At 55.5% G+C, this 26,553-nt stretch overlaps 1 protein-coding gene across 1 annotated transcript in view; it reads right to left on the bottom strand.

Annotated features, from left to right (window-relative positions):
- Positions 1–367: 367 nt before the first annotated feature.
- Positions 368–26,553, bottom strand: part of Ppef2 (protein phosphatase with EF-hand domain 2) — a 47,445-nt gene continuing 21,259 nt past the window's right edge. Inside the window, 18 exon segments of the mRNA XM_048364849.1 lie at positions 368–426; positions 3,155–3,394; positions 5,080–5,167; positions 8,805–8,881; positions 9,237–9,343; positions 12,900–12,936; positions 12,939–13,041; positions 13,851–13,955; positions 13,957–14,037; positions 15,380–15,511; positions 15,606–15,746; positions 17,720–17,722; positions 19,041–19,190; positions 19,279–19,315; positions 20,301–20,458; positions 20,460–20,468; positions 21,485–21,531; positions 24,661–24,775. Coding sequence (XP_048220806.1) covers positions 368–426; positions 3,155–3,394; positions 5,080–5,167; positions 8,805–8,881; positions 9,237–9,343; positions 12,900–12,936; positions 12,939–13,041; positions 13,851–13,955; positions 13,957–14,037; positions 15,380–15,511; positions 15,606–15,746; positions 17,720–17,722; positions 19,041–19,190; positions 19,279–19,315; positions 20,301–20,458; positions 20,460–20,468; positions 21,485–21,531; positions 24,661–24,775 — 1,689 coding nt within the window.

Genomic DNA, 26,553 nt, shown 5'->3' with positions numbered 1-26,553 from the left:
TGCTGGTGGCTCATACCTCTAACCCTGGCTGCCCAGGAGACTGAGATCTGAGGACTGGGGTTTGCAGCCAGCTCAGGCAGAGGAAAAGTCTGGGAGACTCTTTACCTCCAATTAACCAGCATAAAGCTGGGGCTGGAAGGATGGCTTAGAGCAAAACAGTCAAGGGTTCAAGCCCCCCGAGATGACGCTTGGGACAGAGGACACACAGCAAGGAGAAACCCGAGGCGCCGAGCCCTTATCTTGCTCCTCATTTTAGGCTGGAGTAAGGAGTCACGGTTCCCCATTAGAAAGCAGCTCTTAAACGTCGACGGCATCGCTTTGTCTCACTGGAGACTTCGTTCTCCTCCACAAGGCTTTCTTTCCTCCTTTAGGCCTCTCCGCGGATCCCATTTCTCCGTTTCAGACGGGGAGAGCGAGCAGGAAGGCCTGCGATGGAGTCAGCTGAGTGGAATGGCGGCCACTCCCGGCTCTCCGGCCTCAGCCCCAGGCGCAGCGGGGCTCAGAGGCTCTGCGGGACTGTGACTCCCCAGCCCTGCTCTTCGGCCCTGCGTATGTCTGGAGCTGGGAAGTGTGCAAAGCCCTACGTAACCGCAGAGGATAAATGGCCTAGAAGGGAGCGCAGCACCTGGAAAGTTCCACCGGAGGAATGTGGCATTCCCTTGGTCAGGTCAGTCACTGGGAAGTTGGCTATGATAATCAGGCTACGTAGCGTGTGCAGAGAGGGTCCTTCCAGAACCTACCACTTGGTGGTAGCACAGGTAGGTAGGTGTTCTAGGGGTCTCTTCCCCAGAAGTTCATGTTTCCAGTGACCTTACACAGTCAAGTCTCTAGCTGCTTGCAACTTCTAGCCACCGTTGTAAGACAGAGTGACATCTAGTGGCTTTCAAATGCATTTTCACTGACATGTAGTGACAGGGTTTTTGTTTTTTGTTTTTTTAGGAACATAAAATTGGCTTGATTCCTAAATACATGTTTTTATTGCTTTTTCCCTTAGAAAGGCATCTAATGATCATAAGAAAAACTTCTGAAGATACTGAAGATTAATATCCTTGGTGATTAGGTTTCCAGAATTTCACTCAAATCTTTCCTGATGAATTATTTGAAGAGAAAGTAGAAGTCTCACACCTCAACCGCAAGGCTAGCCATCACCACGGCGAGTGGTAGATCATGCTTCTAAATGACTGCATAGTATTCCATATAGTGGGAAGAAGAACTTAATCAGGGACTGGGAATAGGGCCTAGTGGTAAAGTGCTTGCCTCATGTACATGAAGCCCTGGGTTCGATTCCCCAGCACCACATACACAGAAAAAGCCAGAAATGGCGCTGTGGCTCAAGTGGTAGAGTGCTAGCCTTGAGCAAAAAGAAGCCAGGGACAGTGCTCAGGCCCTGAGTCCAAGCCCCAGGATATTCCTCAAATAAAAGTGAGGAAAATCCTGGGTGAAAGCAACCCATAGGTTCCAGACCTGGTTGCGTCGTTACTGAGCCACATATTTGCCAAGTTCGTTACACCTCATTTTATTTAGCTTACAAATAACATGAGGTGGGGAGGGAATTTGGGATACTGATCAATGAAATACCTATTAAAATGCCATGAATAGATTCAGAAATGATCCCAGAGTTGTGAGTTCATAGCAAAATTGATATGCTTGGTTTTGAAAAACAATCTGGCAATAGCCATAAAAGGGCCACACTTCAAATGCCAACTTGACTGGGCCCCTGGGTGCCCTGATAGTTGGTTAAGCTTGTGTCTGTGGGGCTGTCTCTTGAGGAATGAGTAGACGGAGTGAAGCAGATTGCCCTGCCTGAGGTTGGAGGCCTCCCCGAGTCTTGCTGACTGCTTGGGCTGGGCTGCAGGCCTTCCACCTGCTCAGACATGGACACTGGCTGACCTCAGACCACTGGCCCGCCCTGTTCTCAGGCTCGAGACTTGGACTGGCTCCCTATGACCACTGGCTCTCCTGATGGTGCAGCCTGATGACCAGAAAGACCTGAGTTTCCATAACCACACAAGCCAAGTCCTTACAGTAGATGGACTCCTACCTGTATTTTTTATATGGTCCGCTGGCTGTTTCTCTGGGTAACCCAGACTCAGTACCTTTGGACAGTGTGCCTGAAATTTTTATCCTAAGAAAACATATACATATGTAATATATATGCATATCAGGGACTGGTGGCTAATGCCTATATTGCTATCTACTTGGGAGGCAGGAATCAGGAGGGCTGATATATAAAGCTAGCCTGGGCAAAACAGTGTGCCTGACTCCATCTCAAAAGAGAAACTGAAGCATGGTGACACGTGGCTGTTATTAAAGCTACAATAAGAAGTGTAAATAAGAGGATCGCAGTCCTGGTAGGCCGGGGGTTTGAAAATGCCAAATCCCCAGTGCAAAAATAACTGGAGCTGCCAGGTGCAAACAAACAAAACTCCTCTACGCTGTACACATGGTTACTAATCACAGTGCTATTTACAATCATGAAAACTGGAAACAAAACACATGTTTAGCAGCTGGGAAGCTGAATAGATTGTGGTGCATCTATTTGAAAGAAAATTACTGAGGCATTAAATGAATTATTTTGAATACTAGCAATATGAGAAAACACTTAAAATTCGATGTAAATCTATTTAAGCATAGAGTATTAAATTATACAAGCATATAATTACAACAAGTAAAACATAGTAAATAATGTATTATCAAATTATAAATACTGCGGGCTGGGAATATGGCCTAGTGGCAAGAGAGCTCGCCTCGTATACACGAGGCCCTGGGTTCGATTCCTCAGCACCACATATATAGAAAACGACCAAAAGTGGTGCTGTGGCTCAAGTGGCAGAGTGCTAGCCTTGAGCAAAGAGAAGCCCGGGACAGTGCTCAGGCCCTGAGTTCAAGCCCCAGGACTGGCAAAAAATAAAATTATAAATACAATTTTTAAAACTTCCTTTTACCAACATGCCATCGTTCAAAAAAAGAAAAGCATAAAACAAAACCAATGAAGAGGTTGAATTATGGGTAGTTTTCAAAGCTGGGGTTGACGTCCGCATTTGGAGTCGTTGGTTGCACACTGGTGTTTCATCGCCTCGCCACCCGGAAGGCCGAGGCAGGCCGGTTCTCAGGATGGAGAGCCACGTCCACGCAGAACACGCTGGGCGCGAGCACGAGGCCGACACGGCCCTGCTCAGCACGGCCTTGGCCGGCCGTGGCCCCCGTCCTCCGTGTCCGCGGGAGTGCTCCCCCAGCCGGAAGGCCTCCAGGAACGCGTTGATGTCCACGCGGCCGTCCTGGTTGAAGTCCATGCTCCGGGCGAGCTGGCGGATGCGGTCGTCCGGGACGCCCGCGTTCGTGTGCGAGCTGAGCAGCTTCCGCGTCTGCCTGAACTCCTCCAGGGAGATGCAGCCTTACCAGGGGCGGAGAGGTCACGTCAGGGAGGCCGGCCAGTCTCCAGCCTTCCGACGGCCTCCCAAGGACGCCTGCGCCCTCCCTGGGAAGCACACAGACACCCCTGGCCTGGACGCTAGTATAACCCCCCCCCCCCCGGGGACCCCGGGAAGCCGCTGACTCCAGAGGACGTTTGGAGGTCTCCTGAGACACTTCTCCTCGGCCAGACCCCCGGGAGAGCGCGGCGCTCCAGCATGTGGTATAGACCAAGGGTACTGGAAAACCAGGCTGGTGCGTCAGAACTTCCTGAAATGAATTAACCAGTCCCAAATGCCCACGGCGCATCAACCTGTCCCCTAGACGTTCTCATTCATGAAAAGTGTCTGCAGCTGGGTGCTGGTGGCTCGTGCCTGTCATCCTAGCTACTCGGGAGGCTGACCCACGGAAGATCACGGTTCAAATGATCCCAAACAACAGTCTGTGAGACTCCATCTCCAATGGACCTGCCAAATGCTAGGCGGGGAGTGTGGTTCAAGGGATAGAGCTCCGGCTAGAAGCAAGAAAGTCGGGCAGGTATGCTCCTGGGAAGGGCAGGGAATGGGGGTGACTTGATGGGCACGGGGCTGCTTCTGGAGGTCATGAAGTTGTAAAAGTGATTACTGGTGATGGTGATCTAACCTCCCGAGCATACTAGAACCACTGAAAGGTGAACTTCCAGCATGTGGATTGTGTGCTATGCGACTCCTACCTTTAAAAGTAGGCTCAATAAAGAGCCCATGAACCACAAGGTAATAGGCAACTGTAGGAGGGTATATAAGAACTTCTTGCAAGTTCTGTAACCACCTATGAATCTCTGATGATCTCAAAAGAGCTCCTGCTAAGCAAAGGAGAGTCCCTGGTTCAAACTCCAATACCAGAAAAACCCCAAAAAACAAGTTAAATACTTTGGGAAGTGAGTTTATAAAAGCCTTTTAGTCTAGCAGTTTCTTTTTATTATTTAGTGTGACAGTCTTTTTCTTTTCCCTCCCTCCCTCCCTCCCTCCCTCCCTCCCTCCCTCCCTCCCTCCCTTCCCTCTTTGATTTTTTTCTGCCAGTCCTGGGGCTTCAACTCCAGGCCTGGGAGCTGTCTATGAGGTTTTCTGATCAAGGCTAGTGCTCTATCATTTAGCCATAGCTCCACTTCCAGCATTTTGGTGGTTAATTGAAGTTCAGAGTCTCTTGGACTTTCCTTCCTTGGCTGGCCTTGAACTGAAATCCTCAGATCCAGCCTCATGGGTAGCTATGGTTACAGGTGTGAGCAACTGGCACTTGGAACTTTGTGACACTCTTTAATGGAACTGCAATGGACATCACATCTTCTAATAATTATTCTTCCTGTAGGATGCTCTCCTTCAGTTTATCTTCAAACTGCCTTAGCGCTTTCAAAATGGCTTTGTCTCTTTTGAGTCCCACTATGTTACCCACGCTGACTCTGACCTCCTGGGCTCAAGCAACCCTCCTGACTCACTTCTTGAGTTGCTACAGAGGCCTTTTATATCTCTCAAGTAGTTTTCTAGTGTCTGCCATTTTTAAGCTGCGATATTACTTTCTTGGTTCCCCTAACTGCTTGAGTGGAGATAAGTCAGGATGAACAGGGAAGGCACTAAAGCATTCAAGATCAAGTACTTGCTGTCCATCAAAGGTGATAGAACACTAGTGCAATACCTGAGTGATCGCTGTCTATTATCCTAAAAATCGTCTCAAGATTAGATCGGTTTCCATAGAGTGTTTCCAGCAAACTGGACTCTATGTTCTGTAAGGAAAAAAAGCATCTCATTTTGCTTCTATGTCTTACGTTTAGGCTTAACCCAATCTATAATTAACACAGTTAGCTATTACACACACTTGTGGGGACAAAAACCAAACAAACCCTTGAAGGTATTTTATCCTATCTTTCTTCCTCAACCTCCTTCAGCCTGCTAAATAAATACTTCAGTGGTGTATAAAGCACAAAGCTCAGGATGAAAACGTTCTTACACCAACATGATGACTGCACATGTTTGCAGAGAGCTCTTCATATCCATGAGTTCAGCATCATGCGTTCAATCAATCCAAAATGAAAACGGGTGGGGAGAAGACTGTGTCTGCAGTGAATATTTACACTCTTCTTCCCTGCGCAGAGCACTGCAACTGCTATTTCCGTTGCATTAGGTATCATGCACACACTAGGGTTGATTTCAAGAACCCAGGAGAAACTGAGCGCTGCTGTCTCACATTTGTCATCCTAGCTACTCAGAAGGATGAAATCCAAGGAGCTCAGTTCGAAGCCAGCCCGGGCAGGCAAATCTAAGAGACTTTTATCTCCAATTAACCAGCAAAAAAACCAGATGTGGAAGTATGTCTCAAGTGCTAGATCACCAGCCTTGAATGAAAAAGACAAGCAAGAGTGCGAGGGAGGCCCTGAGTTCAAGCCCCAGTGCTGACATACACAGACGCACACAGGAGGGTGTACGTAGCCATATGCACACCCAGTGCTCGTTTACATAAGGGACTTGCACACCCACAGGTTTTGGTAGCCCTCAGGGGTCCTGAAACCAACTCCCCACAGATTCTGAGGCATGTCTGTATTCTAAAAGTCCTTGCATTGGAAGTGGTGCTACGGCTCAAGTGGTAGAGCGCTCGCCTTGAGCACAAAGAGGCTCAGGGACAGCGCCCAGGCCCTGAGTTCAAGACCCACAACCAACAACAAAAAAGATAATATAAAAGTCTTTGCATTGTATACTTTAACTTACATGAGGTGTGGGTTACATTGAAATAAAGCTATTTTTTAAAGTATCTAACCCAAGGACCCATTCATATTACATATTCAGTAAGTATTTGTTGACTAAATAGTTTTCAAGTAGGGAAGGCAACATGGTGTTAAGGAAACAACATGGACCTTAGAATCAAGCAGATCTGAGCTTGTGTGTGTTTGGTTTGTGCCGGGGATCGAGCTCAGGGCCCTGGGCCTTGTGCGTAATTCTCTACCGCCGAGCGACCCCTTCAGCCCAGGCCTGGGTTTGAGTCCCAGCCTCGGGTTCTGTGACCCCGGGGAATGACCGAGCGTCTGTGGATGGCGTCCTTCCTCCTGGGTCCAGCAGGGCGGGGAATGCCTGCCCCTCAGGTGGGTGAGGATTGCCGGAGACTCAACACACCACCGGACGCAGACGCGTGTGACACGCAGCTTGGCGCCAGCGGCTCACACGCAGAAGCCTGGGGACTGAGGACGTCAGACGGGAGGGTCAGGGCCTGGGGCTGGCCTGGTGGCCTGGGGCTGGCCTGGTGGCCTGGGGCTGGCCTGGGGCTGGCCTGGGGCTGGCCTGGTGGCCTGGTGGCCTGGTGGCCTGGGGCTGGCCTGGTGGCCTGGTGGCCTGGTGGCCTGGGGCTGACCTGGTGGCCTGGTGGCCTGGGGCTGGCCGGGACGCCAGGCCGGGACGCCGGGGTCACAAGAGCTCATCCTCGCCTTCTTTCTTTCTGTTCGCTTTATGTCCTGTATGTCTGTTGTGCTGGCGGGGGGGGGGGGGGGGGGGGGGCGGGGGGGGCTTGAACTCTGGGCCTCGCCCTCCCTCTCCAGCCAGGCCTCTAGTACAGAGAGCACTGTGCTGGTGGAAGGGGGGTGACAGGTCACGCGCTTTCGCGCTGGGGCTGTGTGTGAGCCGCGGGTGTGTGTGAGCGCGGGTGTGTGTGAGCGCGGGTGGGTGTGAGCCGCGGGCTGTCCGCAGGGGGAGGGGGGCAGCCATGGGGGTGGGCGCCCCCCCCGCCCCCCGCCCTCCCCCGCCCTCCCCCGCCCCCCCCCCGCCCTCCCCCCCCCCCCCCGGCCCGGCCGCTCCTCCGCCAGGCCCCGCAGCCAGGCGGGGGGCGGCGGGGGCGGCGGGGGAGGGCGGGGGGCGGCGGGGGCGGCGGGGGAGGGCGGGGGGGCGGGGGGGGCGGCGGGGGGGGGCGGGGGGGCGGGGGAGGGCGGGGGGCGGCGGGGGGCGGCGGGGGAGGGCGGGGGGGCGGGGGGGCGGGGGGGCCGGGGCGGGGGGGGAGGGGGAGGGGGGGGAGGGGGGGAGGGGGGGGAGGGGGGTAGAACAGGCGCTCGGTCCCCGCCCGGCACCCAGGGGCCGCTCCCTGTGCCCTCGGGGCCGCGCACACCCCGCGCGCCTCCCCTCCCCTCCCCTCCCCTCTCCCGGCCGCGCGCACACCCGGCGCCCCTCCCCTCCCCTCCCCTCCCCTCCCCTCTCCCGGCCCCACGCGCTGTGGGCTGAGCTAACCTCGAGGCACAGCCTCCGGCCTGCGCCCCGGGTGGCTGGGTGACAGGAAGGAGCCCCCAGCTCCCCACGGGGCTGGGTGACAGGAAGGAGCCCCCAGCTCCCCACGGGGCTGGGTGACAGGAAGGAGCCCCCAGCTCCCCACGGGGCCGGGTGACAGGAAGGAGCCCCCAGCTCCCCACGGGGCTGGGTGACAGGAAGGAGCCCCCAGCTCCCCACGGGGGCCGGGTGACAGGAAGGAGCCACCAGCTCCCCACGGGGCCGGGTGACAGGAAGGAGCCCCCAGCTCCCCACGGGGCCGGGTGACAGGAAGGAGCCCCCAGCTCCCCACGGGGCCGGGTGACAGGAAGGAGCCCCCAGCTCCCCACGGGGCCGGGTGACAGGAAGGAGCCACCAGCTCCCCACGGGGCCGGGTGACAGGAAGGAGCCCCCAGCTCCCCACGGGGCCGGGTGACAGGAAGGAGCCCCCAGCTCCCCACGGGGCCGGGTGACAGGAAGGAGCCCCCAGCTCCCCACGGGGCCGGGTGACAGGAAGGAGCCACCAGCTCCCCACGTGGCTGGGTGACAGGAAGGAGCCCCCAGCTCCCCACGGGGCCGGGTGACAGGAAGGAGCCACCAGTTCCCCACGTGGCTGGGTGACAGGAAGGAGCCCCCAGCTCCCCACGTGGCTGGGTGACAGGAAGGAGCCCCCAGCTCCCCACCTGACTCCTATTTTAAACAATGAGTTTTCATTTTTGGCGCTGGTCCCGGGGCTTGAACGTGGGCCACGCCTGGGCGCTGTCCTTGAGCTTCTTCTGCTTAAGGCTTGTGCTCTGACACTCATTGAGCCACAGCTCCGCTAATGGCTTTTTGGTATTTGACTGGAGATAAGAGCCTCTGGGCTTTCCTGCCTATAATGACGTTGAACCATGATCTCCAGACCTCAGTCCCCTGAGTAGCTAGGATTATGGTCATGGGCCACCAGCACCTGGCTTATTACTGTTGTTGCTGTTGTTGTTTTCCTTTAAAACATTTTATTGCCAAGCTGATGGACAGAGGGGCCACAGTTACATAGATAAAACGGCGAGTCCATCATTTCTTGTCAAACTTGTTACCCGGCCCTCATTTTTCTCCCACTCCCCCCCTCAACCCTTCCCCTACTGTTGTTTTTAATAGGCCTACAGTTAGTGGAAGTTCGGTTGGATGCTGGTTGAGTTTGAGCTGAGGCAGCATGTTCAGTTGACTAGTAAAAGCTGGAACTGACAAGCACACACCCAATGGGAAGGCAACTTGTAGGCCTCTGGCTCATCTTCAATGCATTCTTGTGATCCCTCCGCTCTGCCTAATGTTCTGCCTGGTTCCGGTCTTGTCACCCTTCCCTCCACCCCGTTTCTTTCACCACCTCCATCTCTATTTGGACAACTAATGTTCTGTTCAACGCTTGGAATTCAAAGCTTTTCCTTCCAAAAGGAGCCGTTAAGTTGAGTCAGCTGGAGAAGGTAGTTAAACCAGGACTTTGGATTTGGTATCCACACAGCAAGTGTTTCCCCGCTCTCTACGTACGTCAGATTTCCCAGTGTGCCCCTGGCTCTAAGAACCGTGGCTTTTTCTTACCGGTTTCCTCTGGGTCGTGCTTCTTGAATTCACGGAGGAGGTCTGAGGAGTGAGCGAACAGCATTTCCCGCAGGGCTCTGAGAGCCGACACCTCCACCCTGCTAACCCTGTGCCAAGAGATAGAAAGCCATGTTTACATGCGGGTCTACAAGAAAAGTCACGGGCTTGGTGGCTTTCTCGATTTCTCTCTTGCTCTGTCCATTGACGCTCAGGGGCTTGAACTCGGGGTCTCATGCTTCCCGGGCAAGCACGCTCCCACTTGAGCCACACGCTCTGCCCCCTTCCTTTGCCTTGCTGGTCATGAAGAGTCTCTTATTTTTGCCTGGTCCAGACTCAATGTCAGCCCTCCCAAATCTGCTTTGATACAGCTGGGATTACAGGCATACCCGATGACCTCTCACCTCAAAGAGCCGATCTGGAGTCTTGTTAACCGTTTCTCCGGGCTGGCATCAAACTGGGATCCTCTTACCTCTACCTCCCAAGTAGCTGGGATTACAGGCACGGACCGTGGTGCCCAACTCCTCTCTGGGTGTCTACACTCCCCCAAACTCAGTTCTTAAAGGAAGGCTGTGAGTCAGCTTTCTCTAAGAGCAAGTGAGAGGGTACCGGCATTGCCGTAGATCCCAGCGGCTCGGGGCTGCCCCTTCCTTTCTAAGGTAGCCACTCAGAGAACTGAGGTCATTGGACAAGCGAATTCTGGGAAAATCAGGTGATGTACTTGTAGCCATCAAGGAGTATTTCAAAGAGCCGAATGCTTTTGATTATCTTATTACAGCACATTATTTATAGGATTCCCTGCAGTGACTTCTTTTCAAGTCCTGGGGAATCATGGCGTTCTGATGTTGAGCTCACCTTGTAGACTATAATTTGTTAGGACTGGGTAACAGTCAGATGGCTGATAGTTATAAAGCCCATAGATGCTGCTGCTTAAATATCTAGTGAGTTATCCTTTTCATGTGGCAAGTTAAAATTGTCATGCTCTGTGGTGTGTGTGTGTGTGTCTTTCTGGTGCTGGTCATGGGCTTGAACTCAGGGCCTGAGCACAGTCCCTGGCTTCTTTTTGCTCAAGGCTAGCACTCTGCCACTTGAGCCACAGCGCCACTTCCAGCTTTTTGGTGGTTAATTGGAGTCTTACAAGCTTTCCTGCCCAGGCTGGCTTCATACCGCAATCCTCAGATCTCAGCCTCTTCAATAGCTAGGATGACAGGCATGAGCCACCGGTACCTGATGGTAACATTTCTTTTTGAGTAAAGCTGGTCTTCATTTAATAATAAGAGAGCGACGTTGTTGGGGTCCATCTTCCCCCTAGATGGAAGGGGCCTGAGGCACCTCCCCAGCGGGGGAATGCAGCCTTTCCATCCTCTCTACATTGGAATCCGGAGAAACCGGTTGGGCAAAGAGACCCCCAACTTAGCTGGCAGCCAGCCTGGCGCCTACCAGCCCCGCCCTGGTTTGGCGCGCTCAGAGTGACATAGCCCCTTGGAGGTCAAGTGACCAGCCCTTGGAGGTCAAGTGACAGCCTTTTGGCCTATCGGAATCCTGGCCAACCCCCTTTCCCCGGATCATCTCCCCTTGTCCCTCTCCCAATAAAGTTAGTTCGCTCTCAGAAGCTGACCCGTGGTCTATGTCCGTAGCTCCCAGAGTAGGATAGCGGTCACATTGCCACGTGGGTCGCGCGCACGCCAGGACGGAGACGCCCCTACGTCTCACCCTGACAGACCTGCAGGCCAAGGTTGGGGGAGAGGACGATACGAGGGTAATAAGAGAGAAAATAAGCATTGAGCCGAGCAGAGAAAGCAGTCCCCACACGACGTAACTAATCTATTTTTATGGCAATTATGCAAGTGCCATATTAATGCTAAATATGAATGTGTTCTTTCCAGTCACTTGATTTATGCTGTTTATTTTTATTTTTAATGTATTTAGGTGGAATAATTCGAGTAGCTCTGAGGCACTTGTCTCTGCAGAAGCGATCTTGCAATAATGAAAGCAGGTATCGCTAAAATACGGAACCGACCCAGATGCCCCTCAGTAGGTGAGCGGATCATGAACATGTGGTACAGATACACAGTGGAATTCTATGCCTCCATCAGAAAGAATGACATTGTCCCATTCATAAGGAAATGGAAGGACTTGGAAAAAAATCATACTAAGTGAAATGAGCAGACCCCAAATTATTCCCTCATTGGGAATAATTAGTACCACATCTAGGCTAGTCCTATCAGAAGATCACAATAGCTCAATAGCTATGTCCATTATGAACACACAAGATGATGCTAAGAGAAACAAACTCCAAGTTATGGAAGTAAGTGGTTTATCACTGTTGTTGTTATTTTCAATGTGCCATGTGAAATTATGCCTTTTTCTTTTATCTTTCTTCCCCAGGGTTTTACCCCTGATGTCACTGTTACTGATTTTGGTACCCTGGGTATTGTATATATGTTTATTGGAACTAGGGAAGGGAAGGAGAACATCAAAATGGAGAGACAAAGGGTAAAAGGTGAACCAATGCAACAGCAATACTTACAAAACTATATGGTGTAAACCAACTGTACAACTCACGGAGTGGGGGGCAGAGTTGGGGAGGAGAGGAGGTGGGAGAAAAAATGAGGGAGGAGGTAACAAGTTGGATAGAAATGTATCCACTGCCTGACGTATGAAATTGTAACCCTCTGTATATCACTTTGACGATAAATAAATTAATAAAAAATAACGAAGGTAGGTCAAGTTTGTCTTCTTCCCCTACAGGCCAGCGGACTTAACATTGTTTCTTAGTGATCTCATATGTTAAACTGAGTTCAGAAATAGTACCCATTTCCTAAGTTGGTTACGAGACAGCATATGTCAGTTATTGAAAACATTCAGTGTGTGGTAAATTCTCAATCAGGATTAAAACTCAGAATCATCTCAAGAGACATCGTTTAAATAATATTCCATATTTCACTCCCAGAAAGACGGTTCCTTAAGAAATGTGTATGGTGAAAACTCAACGCCAAGGCTACGGGTGAAGAAAGAAAGCCTGCGGCATTGGCTTCCTGGGGTGATACGGAGCCTTCCTAGTCAGTAGGAAGCAGGAGACTAAGCTTCAGAAGACCTGGCGGCTGATGGATGGACTTCACTCCGGTGCACGCGTGGAGGAGAACTTCGGCGGGAGGCAGCGCGAGTGGGGGTGGTGGGAACACTAAGAGTGTGTGGAGAAGGCTGGGCCCTGCTGGGGCGAAGAGGGGCCTTTGCTCTCCGGAGCCTCACGCGTGGGCTCCTCAGAATGGGACACGGGAGCCCAGCTCAAGGTCACCGGGGACACGCTCACACCGGGGTTGGGAGAGATCCCGGGGTGCCCTTGGCTTGACGACAGGGTTGTCTTTCCCTCTCGATCTGGCTTCTGGTCACCCCACCACCCCACCTGCTGCTCCCCCTCACCAGACGCCAAACCAAGACCAGCTGCCACAGTCTCGAACCCGCAGCCTCCCAAGCTGCTTGGACCTCTTTCTTTCATCAATACTTATAAGCCTCTGGCATTTTGCTACAGTAACAAAACAGCAGATCGAGATGACGTCCATGCCCTCTGTTCTAGACGGCAGCTGTGATACACCTTAAGTCTGAAGTTTGACGTAGGATTTAGATAAATGCAACGACACGTGCAGCAGTCACCGGGAGCCTCACCTCTGCCGCGGGGTGAGCTTGTGCGTCGCCTTGTTGCTTGGTACTGCGCGATGTGCGGGGTGAGCGCCGGCCCCAGCTTCACGTACGCCCCGCGGTTGCTGCCCACTTCATAGTAGTTGGAGGCAGAAAAGATGGTTAAAACCTGAATCAAAACGGAAGGGATGGCGTTCACGCTCACCGAAAAATCCTCCCTCTTCCACCCCATATTGCCAGGTCCCCCTTGTACTCATCCATGGCTCCCTCGCTCCCCTCGCTCCCTCCCTCCCTCCCTCCCTCCCTCCCTCCCTCCCTCTCTCCCTCCCTCCCTCCCTCCTGTTTTCTTTTTTTGGTTGCCAGTCCTGGGCCTTGAACTCAGGGCCTGAGCACTGTCCCTGGCTTCTTTTCGCTCAAGGCTAGCACTCTACCTCTTGAGCCACACACAGTGCCACTTCTGGCCATTTTCTGTATATGTAGTGCTGAGGAATCGAACCCAGGGCTTCATGTATACGAGGCAAGCGCTCTACCACTAGGCCATATATAATCCCCAGCCCAATTTTGAAGTTTTAAAAAGGCTACAAAAGCTGAGTGCCAGTGGCTCACACTTGTAATTCTTGCTACTCAGGAGGCCGAGATCTGAGGATTGTGGTTCAAAGCCAGTGGAGGCAAGAAAAACCTGTGAGACTCTTATCTCTAATGAACTACCCCAAAGCCCAAAACCAGAGCTATGGCTCAAATCGTAGCGCGCTGGCCTTGAGTGCGAAAGCTCAGGGACAGCGCCCAGACCAGAGTTCAAGCCCCAGGACCAGCAAAGAAAAAGAAAGTCGAGGATGATCACTCTCATAATAACACTTCTTTTAATTCAAGGTTTGCCGGGGTTCTTGGCCGGCGTGGGTGGTGGGAAGCCGGGGCCTCAGCTCGCGGGGCGCGGGGAGGTGACATGTTCTCGGGGTCCCCTGTGGAGGCCCCGCCCACCTTGCGGTTGTGGCAGAATTCATAGCCTTGGGGTTTGCACTCGTGGGAGCGGATGAGGAGCCGCAGCTGGTACCTCTGCAGCAGCCGCTCTGTCACGTCCGGCCCCAAAGCAGCAGCCTCCTCCGCGGCCCGCGTTGGCCTTGCAGCCCTCCTGAGCCATGGGGTCACTCCACAGGACGCCCACCACCTGCAGGGGCCGGGCCCCGCGGGGAAGGACGGGGCACAGGAGCACAGTGGGACACTAGCACGTGGATGCCTTTCCACGCGCTGGCCCGGCCCTGCCCTGCGCGGCCACAGCTGCAACCTCGGCCGCTCGGGAGGCTCCCCGCAACCTCAGCCGCTCGGGAGGCTCCCCGCAACCTCAGCCGCTTCCCCGCAACCTCAGCTGCTCCCCGCAACCTCAGCCGCTTCCCCGCAACCTCAGCTGCTCCCCGCAACCTCAGCCGCTCGGGAGGCTTCTCTGAGCGGCGTGCTTTGAAGCCAGCCCAGGTAGCGAAGTGTGGGACCCTGACCTCCAGTGGACCACCAAGAAGCGCAAGCAGAGCTGCGACTTCGGGGCAGAGCACTCGCCCTGAGTGACACGCTAGGGGACAGCGCCCAGGCCCTGAGCTCAAGCCCCAAGACCAGCACACACAGAAAGAAATTATATATATATATTCTAAATTGGTATTGAAGGCCAAATAGATAACTCAAAATTCTGAGAGAAGGTGCCCTGATCTCGCTCTCTGTCTCTCTCCCCTCTCTCTCTCTCCATCTCTCTCTCCCTCTCTCTTTCTCTCCCTCTCTCTCTCTCCCTCTCTCTCTCTCTCCCTCTCTCTCTCTCTCTCCTCTCTCTCTTCCCAGCAAAGACGATCCTCAAGTAGGTGGCCCGTAGTACGCGCAAGGCCAGAAGCAAGACCTGCTCTTAAGCACAGCCAACAAAAGCCGGGCCTGGGGCTCCCGCGCGTCATCCTGGCTGCTCAGGAGGCTGAGGTTGGAGGATCACTGCCGGAGGACAGCCCTGACAGGGAAGCCCACGACACTTTTACTTCCAGTTACACGCGCACACACGCACACACACACACGCGCGCGTGCGAGGTGGAGAGGTTGCTCAAGTACCAGAACAGCAGCTAAGGGACGGTGCCCCGGTTCCGAGCTCACGTTCCGCATTTGTTACACATGCACACGCGTGCGCACACGCACACACACACACAGGAAAGGAACGGCGCGTTCGTAGCGCCCCGTTGTCTGTAGCGGCCCTGCCTCTGGAAGCTGACGGCGAGGCTGCTCTCCTGCCGCGTGTGCGCGTGGTGTGCGTGTGTGTGCGCGCGTGCGCGTGTGTGCGCGCGTGCGCGCGTGTGCGCGGTGTGCGCGTGTGCGCGCGTGTGCGCGTGTGTGCGGCGTGGAGCCCCTGCTCGCGGGCCTGCGGGCTGGCCGTGCTCACCCCGGGGGGGGGGTGGGGAGACTCCCTGGAGCGGCCCGAAGGCACCTGGAAGGGGGGGTCGCCCTCCCGCGCGCTCAGCCCCCCCCCGACCCCCGTCATGACCCACCTGCCTCCACTCCTCGCCCGTGGGCTCGGGGCGCCGAGCCGCCTCCCTCCCCACGACCAGGTCCACGGAGCGGCCGGCCTTGGGGGGCGGCAGGGGGCCGGGGCGGGAGGGCGAGGGGGGGAGGGGGCGGCTCTGCGGGAGGAACCACGGCGTGGGCCCGGGTGCACAGCCCGGCGGCGGGCGGCCTCCCCTCTCCTCCGCCTGCTTCCCCGCCGTCCCCACTCACCTGCCGTCGCAGGGCGGACACGATCTGCACGGGGCGAGAGAAGGGGGGGCTGCAGGGAAGGGGGGCTGCAGGGTAGGGGGCTGCAGGGAAGGGGGCTGCAGGGAAGGGGGCTGCAGAGCAAGGGGCTGCAGGGAAGGGGGGCTGCAGGGAAGGGGGGCTGCAGGGAAGGGGGCTGCAGAGCAGGGGGCTGCAGGGAAGCGGGCTGCAGGGAAGGGGGGCTGCAGGGAAGGGGGGCTGCAGGGAAGGGGGGCTACAGGGAAGGGGGGCTGCAGGGAAGGGAGCTGCAGAGCAGGGGGCTGCAGGGAAGCGGGCTGCAGGGAAGGGGGGCTGCAGGGAAGGGGGGCTGCAGGGAAGGGGGCTGCAGGGAAGGGGGGCTGCAGGGAAGGGGGGCTGCAGGGAAGGGGGCTGCAGAGCAGGGGCCAGGCCTTCAGAGCGCCTCGTCCACACCCAGCCACGCTCAGCCAGCGAGGTCACACACTAGTGCTCTCTCCTCGCCTGGGACACAGCACGGAGCACCCTGAGACACTCTCCCAGCCCGTGACACTGCCACGCCACGCCAGCACACAGGACACTCCCAGCTCGTGACACTGCCCACGCCACGCCACGCCACCAGACAGGACACTCCCAGCCCGTGACACTGCCACGCCAGCAGACAGGACACTCCCAGCCCGTGACACTGCCACGCCACGCCACGCCACCAGACAGGACACTCCCAGCTCGTGACACTGCCACGCCACGCCAGCAGACAGGACACTCCCAGCTCGTGACACTGCCACGCCACGCCACGCCACCAGACAGGACTCTCCCAGCCCGTGACACTACCACGCCACGCCACGCCACCAGACAGGACTCTCCCAGCCAGTGACACTGCCACGCCACGCCACGCCACCAGACAGGACACTCCCAGCCCGTGACACTGCCACGCCAGCAGACAGGACACTCCCAGCCCGTGACACTGCCACGCCACGCCACGCCACCAGACAGGACACTCCCAGCCCGTGACACTGCCACGCCACGCCAGCAGACAGGACCAGTGGGCTCCTGCCCTCTGCCTGGACCCCTTGTGACCTGCCTCCCACGGGCCGTCGGCTACGGTGACTTAGAAACGCGCAAAGCCTGGGCCCTGGCCACGGAGAATTTGCTCAGCGTTTTCTCCCTCGGGAGATGGTTAGAGCCAGGCGCGGCCCCGGGGCCCGGCTTCTGTGGGCTGTGCTGAAGATCAGGCAGGGTTTCCAGGCTTGTCCACACGGCAGGACCGTGAGGAAGCCGCGGCCTCCCTCGCCCCTCACCGGCCAGGCCTCTCCTCTCCCCGAGCTTCCACGCGAAGGCCCGGGAGGAGAGCGGGCTGTGGAGCCCCAGTTCGCGCCCCAGGGTTTCCGCTCCCTGTGGCTCACTGTGCCCACGATGCCAGGTAGACTCCAGAGTGCACAAGACCCGCTTCTCAATCGTGTGTTCTCCTGACATGGCCGGCCCCCCACCCCTCCTGCCCGGGACGGGAGTCGTCCGTTCCTGGGTCCGCTGTACATGCCACCCGTGTGCTAGTCCCCAAGCCTGGGTTTCAGACAGGCTGTCAGTGTCACAATGCTTCGTTCAGGGAGCCCTTAGTTTACTCAAGAAAAAAGCACAAGGTAGCCAGGCGCCGGTGGCTCACGCCTGTCATCCTAGCTACTCAGGAGGCTGAGATCTGAGGATCGCAGTTCAAAACCAACCCGGGGAGGAAAATCCATGAGACTCATCTCCAATGAGGCACCAAAAAAACCCCCCAAAACTGGAAATAGTGCTGTGGCTCAAAGTGGTAGAGCACTAGCCTTGAGCAAAAGAGCTCAGGGAATGTGCCCAGGCCCTGAGTTCAAGCCCCATGACAGACAACAAAAAACAAGAGGTATAAAAGAGGGCATAAACCATGAAAGGAAGATTAAACGCCAATGCCACAGCGTGTGCAGAACACACAATACATGTGGGGTTTGTGACTTTCACAGGGAGTCTCAGAGTGTATCCTCGACAGATAAGAGAGGACTACGGCATGTGGTAGGAAAGTAACAGGAAAAACCCGATTCTTGTAGCCAGAGAGGGCTTGCCCTTAATGGGAAATGCTACTGTTGCTATTATCTTACCTTCTGAGAAAGGGCAGGAGAGAGCAGAGGGAGGGAGAGGGCTTTCTCCAGACATAAACAGGAAGATATGATTACTGCCAAAAGAAATTAAATGTAGTCCTTCTCACTGAGACACAGTGGTTGTAGAGCTGGAACCAGATCAAGAATGTAGAGGAGCCTAGCGTGGTGGTACATGCCTGTAGTCCCAGACGGGGGAGAGAGAAGGACTGTAGTCCAGGGCTCATCTGAGGCCTTATCTGAAAACCAAACGAAAACTAAAAGGGCTTGGTGGGGAGTGGCTAGGGCTTAAGTGCTTGCTAGACGTGCTGAGACCCGAGTGCAATCCTTGATTCCTCCCCACAAAAGAAAACAAAAGCATCTAGAACGAGTGCTGCTCGTCGGAAAGGCACAGGGCAGACGGGCAGGTGGCACTGAGCAAAAGCAGAAGGCAGCCCTGGCGTGCCCGCGCGCTCAAGATACAAACCCAGGGACAGCGCTTCCCAAGGACCAAGGTCTCGTGCGTGAAGGGAAGTCGGCAGAGCTTAGAAGAGGAAGCCACATTGCATAGAGCTTCTCCTGGACACTGGACAAGCGTCCATCAAGCAGCTCCAGTCTTGGGCTTAGAGAAAGAACGGGCAGTCTGAACTGGCTCATGGCCACCCCCGCCCGGCCCCCATGCTGCAGCTGTTAGTGAAGGTCTGTCCTGCAGATCCACCCCTTCAACCTCAGGGAGCAACTTCCTTTTAAATCCTGAGACCACATGACACCATATCCAGGATTGACAGCTAGCCCTAAGACCAGGAACCTCGAACACTGTAGTAGATGCAATTGTGGGGTGAGCCTGCAGTGCTGTCTCTCTTGGGGCTCCATGTGTTGGAAGAAGAGTGTGTGTCAAAACTGGGGAGACAAGATGGCCACTAGCGGGCTGGGAATGTGGCCCAGTGGTACAGTGCTCGCCTTGTATACATGAAGTCCTGGGTTCAATTCCCCAGCACCACATATACAGAAAACAGCCAGAAGTGGCGCTGTGGCTCAAGTGGCAGAGTGCTAGCCTTCAGCAAAAAGAAGCTGGGGACAGTGCTCAGGCCCTGAGTCCAAGCCCCAGGACTGGCAAAAGAAAAAAAAAGATAGCCATTACCAACTTAAGATTGTCATTCTCCTTGTTTAGCCATCCCAGGCCAAAGAACCAACTAGCTTCCATAAAAGGAAAGAAACTACCAAACTACCAATAGTTTGATATTCCAAGACTCAGATCCAGCCTGCATTCCAGATGACATTTGCTTTATGTTGGCAGTGAAATTGGACATTAAGGAGAAACTGGAATTACTGTCTTAATCAGTACCTTGTGTCTGTCCAGTTTAGCCAAAAGCTCCAGGTCCGTCTGCTGCGATACCCCACCATGAAGAATCAGGACCTTCTCATCGACTAGCGTGGCCAGGGGAAGCCAACAGAACACATCCTGAAGAAATCTTAATATTTTCTTTCCATGCGTCTAAAAATAATATTAAGGTGTCAAGTTTCAAATAACTCATTCCACTTACTTTAGTTAAGAGGAATTTGCATTCTTACAGACAGCATACCTTGTATTTATGCATGACTTCCTTGGTGAAGCCATAGCTGGATACAGAAATACAAATAGATATTAAATTTAGTGACAGTAGTTAAGACATGATCACATTTTTTCTTTTTTCTGTCTTTGTTTAGGTGGTGCTGGGGCTTGAACCCAGGTGGCCTGGGCCTAGCACATGCTAGGCAAGTAAGTACTCTATCACTTGAGCTATGCCTTCAGCATATTTTTTTTTTCTAAAAGGCATGTTCTAGATACATATTCCTAAAATGTCTAGAAAAGAGATGGGGGAGGGGAGGGAGTGATGTATCTGAGTTTGATTCAGATATATTGCATAATTATATGGAAAAGTCACAATAAACTCGTCCCCCCTTATACCACTAATGTATGCTAATAAAATTAAAAATTGAGACTAGAGCCAGGTGCTGGTAGCTCATGCCTATAATCCTAGCTACTCAGGGGGTCAAAATCTTAGGATCGTGGTTCAAAGTCAGCCAGGGCAGGAAAGTCCATGAGACTCCTTATTTCCAATCAGCCACCAAAAAACCCAGAAGAGGAGCTGTGGTTCAAGTGGTAGAGTGCTAGCCTGGAGCCCAAAAGCTCAGGGGCAGAGCCCAGGCCCTGAGTTCAAATCCCATGGCTGACAAAATTAAAAAAAATAGATTGAGAAATAATCACCAGAATGTTTACAATTATAAAATTATCTTTAGGTGAAAATTGTGAGATCTTTCCATTTTCTTCTTTGTTTATCCATATATCACCTTCCCTTTTCTTTTTTTCTTCTTAGTTTTTTTTTTTTCTTCAGAATTGAGGATTAACCCAGGGTCTTGCACTCACTACACTAGTGCTCTACCCGCGTCAGCACAGCCCTAGCCCCGAGCTTTGCACCTGTTCTACGGCGCCACCTTACTTTTTACTATTGTGCTCTAGATTCAGAAATCAGAAAACGACTTTCCAAGGGCACCTACTGCCAGAATAGCGTCTTTCAATTGCAACAAGCAAGCAAGCAATCCCCAAGCATGTGTTGGCTCGTACCGTAAGTTCACCACGGGGTCCTCATGGTTTCCTCTGTTCAGATGCAGCGCTTTGGGGTAAACCAACATGAAGGCAAAAAGAACCATCAGGATCTCTACTGAGTCCTTGCCTCGGTCCACGAAGTCATCGTTGAAGACATAGGCGCGCTCTGGCGACGGGGAGGCCGTTCTTCCCAAGCCAGGGTCCGTCCGTGAGCAGCCGGGGAGGAGAGGAAGGGGAGGAAGGAGAGGGCAGGCTGGGGCCCGTGGGCATCTGAGCAGCCCGGCAGAGCTACCGGGCCTTGCGGTTCCTGCAGGAGTGCCATGTCAGCCGGGGGGGGGCGGGGGGGGGGGGAGCATCTGCCCTGGGCTCTAGCTAGCGCCCCTCCAGGGGGCCTGGGGCGTTGGCCATCCGCACCACGCGTGGCGGGAAGCAGAGGCCCGGGCTTGTGAGAGCTGAAGGCCAGCTCCGTGTTCTCTCTGCACGGTGATGGGGATGGGGATGGGGGTGGGGGTGGGGGTGGGTGGGGGTAGTGATAGCTGCTACCGATTCCTAGCAGAGATCAACAAAGCGCATGGAGAAACTCTTTGGAAATATGGTATACATATAGAGTAATCTCAGAGTAATAACACATACGCACATAATGTGTTATATATTCTATATTTATAGTTAAAACTATGAGAGCGGGGGCTGGGGATATAGCCTAGTGGCAAGAGTGCCTGCCTCGGATACACGAGGCCCTAGGTTCGATTCCCCAGCACCACATATACAGAAAACGGCCAGAAGCGGCGCTGTGGCTCAAGTGGCGGAGTGCTAGCCTTGAGCGGGAAGAAGCCAGGGACAGTGCTCAGGCCCAGAGTCCAAGGCCCAGGACTGGCCAAAAAAAAAAAACAAAACAAAAAACTATGAGAGCGGATTTGGGTTGTCTTGCCAATGATCAATTTTTCTTTATCTTGAAAAAAATCAATTCCTGAATAATCCAATTTATTTAATTAACACTATGTTTGTTAACGCTTATAAAAATATTCTGGAATGTGCTGCAGTGCTGACTTCACTATTGTGTATTCGCCACATAGAAACAAATATTTTTTTAACAATATTTTAAAAGCCCAAGTAATATTTAAGCACTCGCTCAATAGCTACTGTATTCGGACTAGTACATTAAGCACCAGAGCAAAGAAAGAACTTAGTTTGAATGTTCATACCTTATGAAAAATAAGTATTAAGTCATCCAAGTGGCCGTGTAAATCTCCTAACAAAGAAAAAGAGCATCACTTCTGGTCCGTCCTTATCGTTTTTATTTTACTTTCCTGTAACAAGGAAAACACCGTACCCTGGAAATATCTACATTAAGAAATCAACCATTACTTCTTTTTCCGGATGGAGGATGGGGCAAGTCTGGCTCTCCCCGATTGCGGAGGTCGTTCGCACTGACCACCGCAGGCGAGGCTCTGGCTCTGCTCGGCTCTGCTGGGCTACAGCGGGGCGGGCAGAGCCCCGGAGGACCAGGCCCGGGAGGGAGGGACGGGAGCTCCTCCCGGGGGCAGGAGGAAGCTGCCCGGGCTCATGCCAGTACTGGGAGAGTTTGCTTTAAAAGAAAAGTTGCAAAATCTAGACTTGAATATAAACCCCTCCAATTTTCAAATGTTGAAACTCTGATTTTATTTCATTTGTTGTGGTACTAAAGATTTAATTCCTTTTTTTCTTTTCTTATGAGAAACTTCTGTTGTGAAAAACCATGGTTTTAGGGCTGAGCACCTGTGGCTCAGGCCTGGCATCCTAGCTACTCAGGAAGCTGAGATCTGAGGATCAAAGTTCAAAGCCAGCCCGGACAGGAAAGTCCTCAAAAAAGAAAAAAAAGAGGAAGGACAAGCTCATGTATAATATGTTTTTCCCCCCTATCTTTTCTTCATTTGTTCACAAATCTATTTTGGATATCGAAGGCTTACCGTGTCAGTTTCTGACAGAAAGCGCTGACGGGCTGAGACAGAGAATTGGGTTCAGGGCCAGCCTGGGCTGTGTAGGGAGTTCCAGGCCAGCCCAGGCGACAGCAGGGCCTGGGCTGCGAACACCTCGAAGCAGACCGACCACGTCGGGTCGGCGGGAGGACCGAGCTATTCCGCGGTAGCCTGCCCTTGGGCGGGGCCGCTCTAACTCCTTCCCTCAGAATCATCCCTGGTGGGGGCTGGGGATATAGTCTAGTGGCAAGAGTGCCTGCCTCGGATACACGAGGCCCTAGGTTCGATTCCCCAGCACCACATATACAGAAAATGGCCAGAAGGGGCGCTGTGGCTCAAGTGGTAGAGTGCTAGCCTTGAGCGGGAAGAAGCCAGGGACAGTGCTCAGGCCCTGAGTCCAAGGCCCAGGACTGGCCAAAAAAAAAAAAAAAAAGAATCATCCCTGGGGGAATCACACCGCCTCTGGGACTGCACACGTCATCCTGGCGAGCCCAGAACCTCAGGAGCTTCTCGCTCGCTCTCGCTTTTAAATGAACACTAGTTTCTTATAAATGGTCTGATCCAATACATTTTTTTTTCCAGTCCTGGGCCTTGAACTCAGGGCCTGAGCGCTGTCCCTGGCCTCTTCCTGCTCAAGGCTAGCACTCTGCCACCTGAGCCACAGCGCCACTTCCAGCCTCTTCTGTATATGTGGTGCTGAGGAATCGAACCCAGGGCCTCACGCATGCTAGGCCAGCCCTCTACCGCTAGGCCCCCTTCCCAGCCCTCCAGTACATTTTCTTTGGAACACTGGCACGGAAGTGTACATTTATACACGGGCAGGCTGCGTGTATTTGCAGTGCCCGCCCACCAACGCCAGTGTGCGCGCTCCGGCCACTGCTCAGTGTGGATGCTGCATGTCGGTGACAGTCTAAGAAGCCAGGAGTGACAGCTCATAGGTGTCATGACGGGCGGGATCTCGGTTCGAAGCCGACCCAGGCACAAAGTTCCCAAGATCCCGACGTTCACCAACCCACAGCCGGGCACAGCGGCATTTGCCTGTGGTCCCCGCTACTGTAGGAAACGCCAACAGGAGATGGCCTGGTCTAGGCCAGCCCGAGAATAAAGGCTCTCTCTGGACAATTAAGACTGCAAAGCCGCGGCCCAGCTCCTGTTAGAGATCCTCCAGACTCCAGAACCCCACGAGACGGAGGGAACTGGGGGGGGGGGGGGACTTCCCCCTGCAGGAGGGGTCGGTAGCGCAGGCCTTGGGGCTTGCTGGAATGAATACCAATGCACAGGTTGCTGTGTGCTCTGATTTGCGGGGATGCTTTCCTGGGTGGAGCGCGGGGATGTTTTCCCGGGTGGAGAGCGTGAGTTTGCGGGGATGTTTTCCCAGGTTTGCGGGGATGTTTTCCGGGGTGGAGCGTGTGAGTTTGCGGGGATGTTTTCCCGGGTGGAGAGCCTGAGTTTGCGGGGATGTTTTCCTGGTGGAGCGCGTGAGTTTGCGGGGATGTTTTCCTGGGTGGAGAGCGTGAGTTTGCGGGGATGTTTTCCTGGGTGGAGAGCGTGAGTTTGCGGGGATGTTTTCCGGGTGGAGAGCGTGAGTTTGCGGGGATGTTCTCCCGGGGGAGCGCGTGAGTTTGCGGGGATGTTCTCCCGGGGGGAGCGCGTGAGTTTGCGGGGATGTTTTCCCAGGTTTGCGGGGATGTTTTCCCGGTGGAGAGCGTGAGTTTGCGGGGATGTTTTCCTGGGTGGAGCGCGTGAGTTTGCGGGGATGTTTTCCCAGGTTTGCGGGGATGTTTTCCCGGTGGAGAGCGTGAGTTTGCGGGGATGTTACCCCGGGTGGAGCGCGTGAGTTTGCGGGGATGTTTTCCCGGGGGGAGAGCGTGAGTTTGCGGGGATGTTACCCCGGGTGGAGCGCGTGAGTTTGCGGGGATGTTTTCCCAGGTTTGCGGGGATGTTTTCCCGGGTGGAGAGCGTGAGTTTGCGGGGATGTTTTCCCGGGTGGAGCGCGTGAGTTTGCGGGGATGTTTCCCCGGGTGGAGCGCGTGAGTTTGCGGGGATGTTTCCCCGGGTGGAGCGCGTGAGTTTGCGGGGATGTTTTCCCGGGTGGAGCGCGTGAGTTTGTGGGGATGTTTTCCCGGGTGGAGCGCGTGAGTTTGCGGGGATGTTTTTTTCCCGGGTGGAGCGCGTGAGTTTGCGGGGATGTTTTTTTCCCGGTGGAGAGTTTGGAGATACTGAGAGTGGCTGGGAAGCCAGAGCAGAGGCTGAGCTTGGGCTCCAAAGCTCCCTTCCTCTGAACCGTCTCCTTGAAGGAAACGAAGAGCCAACAAGGGACAGTGGGCAGGCCCGGGGCTCGGCCAGCATGGCGGGCCTCCCTCCCCCCTCCCCCCACAGCAGGGGGCCTGGCGAGGGGCTGGGGGGGGCTCCCCCGCGCTCACCGCACACCGTGACCTCCTCGCTGTAGCAGGTGGAGACGCGGTTGATGCTGGGCAGCCGGGCCAGGTGCTGCCTGGCCTGGTCTAAGAGGTTCAGCACATAGCGGGCGTGCAGCGGCTGGAGGAGGAAGAGGAGGCGGGGGACTCGATCCTGCCCGCCCCGCCTCAGCGGCGAGGCCCAACCCTCCCCAGGTTCACCCCGTAACTGCGCTCAGGACGCGGCCTAGACCTCTCGTGATCTGTGCCGGGGCAAGAGCTTGAACTCAGGGCCTGAGCACTGTCCTGGCTTCTTGGTGCTCAAGGCCAGCGCTCTACCGCGTGAAGCCACAGTTGCACGTCGGCTTTCTGGTAGTTGGGGGGATCGGAGTCTCACAGACTTGGCTCCCCGGCTCAGCTGTGCACCACAGTCCTCAGAGCTCAGCTTCCCGAGTGACTAGGGGGACAGGCGCGAGTCACGTCCGCCCAGCCGGGATGACGGTGATCACTTCTGTGCTCAGCATCAAAGGCTCCTCCACGTCCTTCAAAGTCGGAGTCGGCCCCCCGGCTCCCCGTGCTCCCTGAGTCCCGGCTTTCCGGCCTCCACCGCCTTCCGAGGTCCCGGAACAGCCGGGACGGTCCTGCCTCGGGCTTTCCACTTGCTGTCTCTGCCTAGAACATTCTTTCCCTGGTTCCTCACAAGAAGTGGCTCTTACCTCCCAGGACCCGTGTTCACGGATCCCCTCCCCACCCGCGGCACAGCTTGGCTTTCATCCCTCCATCCCCCACCCCCTTTCGAAACACAGTGGCCCCGGATGCCTCGGGCTGGCCTTGAACTTGCAGCCCTGCTCGCCCTACAAGTCTTTACCACGTCCCCAGCCTTCGGTTTGCTATTTCCCGTTAGACGATCGTCACTCACTGTCGCGCGTGGGGGACTCGTTTGCCAGTGCGCGCCGCGTGCCCGCGTGTGCGTCCTGCCCCCCGCGGGTCCCCCAGTGCCCGCGTGTGCGTCCTGCCCCCTGCGTGTGTGTCCTGCCCCCCGCGTGTGCGTCCTGCCCCCCGCGTGTGCGTCCTGCCCCCCGCGGGTCCCCCAGTGCCCGCGTGTGTGGGTTCCCCAGTGCCTGCGTGTGTGTCCTGCCCCCCGCGTGTGTGTCCTGCCCCCCGCAGGTCCCCTGGTGCCCGCGTGTGCGTCCTGCCCCCCGCGTGCGTGTCCTGCCCCCCGCGGGTCCCCTGGTGCCCGCGTGTGCGTCCTGCCCCCCGCGTGTGCGTCCTGCCCCCCGCGTGTGCGTCCTGCCCCCCGCGTGTGCGTCCTGCCCCCCGCGTGTGCGTCCTGCCCCCCGCGTGTGCGTCCTGCCCCCCGCGGGTCCCCAGTGCCCGGGCCGCCCCCCCCCCATCAAGCCGGTGGCGGCCGCAGGTGGACGTACCCGCCGCAGCCGGAAGGCCTCCAGCAGGGCGGCGGCGTGGGCCGGGAGGAGGGGGAAGGCGAGGCGCGGCCCGTGTAGCCGTCCGGCACGCCGATGGCCTCGTAGCCGCCGCCCGCGTCCGCGCGCTGGACGGCGCGGTCCCCCGGGCGCAGGCGGCTCAGCGGGTCCCCTGGCCACGCGGAGGGCGGGTGAGCCCGGCGGCAGCTCCAGCCAGGAGAGGGGACGCACGGACAGAAGCACAGGCGAGACGGGGACAGAAGGACAGACGAGACGGGGCGGAAGGACAGAGGAGACGGGGACAGAAGGACAGACGAGACGGGGACAGAGGGACAGACGAGACGGGGACAGAGGGACAGACGAGACGGGGACAGAAGGACAGACGAGACGGGGACAGAAGGACAGACGAGACGGGGACAGAGGGACAGAGGAGACGGGGACAGGAGCACAGACGAGACGGGGACAGGAGCACAGACGAGACGGGGACAGAAGCACAGAC

The sequence above is a fragment of the Perognathus longimembris genome, chromosome 16, assembly GCF_023159225.1.
Source record: "Perognathus longimembris pacificus isolate PPM17 chromosome 16, ASM2315922v1, whole genome shotgun sequence".
NCBI lineage: Eukaryota > Metazoa > Chordata > Mammalia > Rodentia > Heteromyidae > Perognathus > Perognathus longimembris.
The sequence above is the reverse complement of the archived record's forward strand: the minus strand, read 5'-3'. Positions and strand labels throughout refer to the sequence as shown.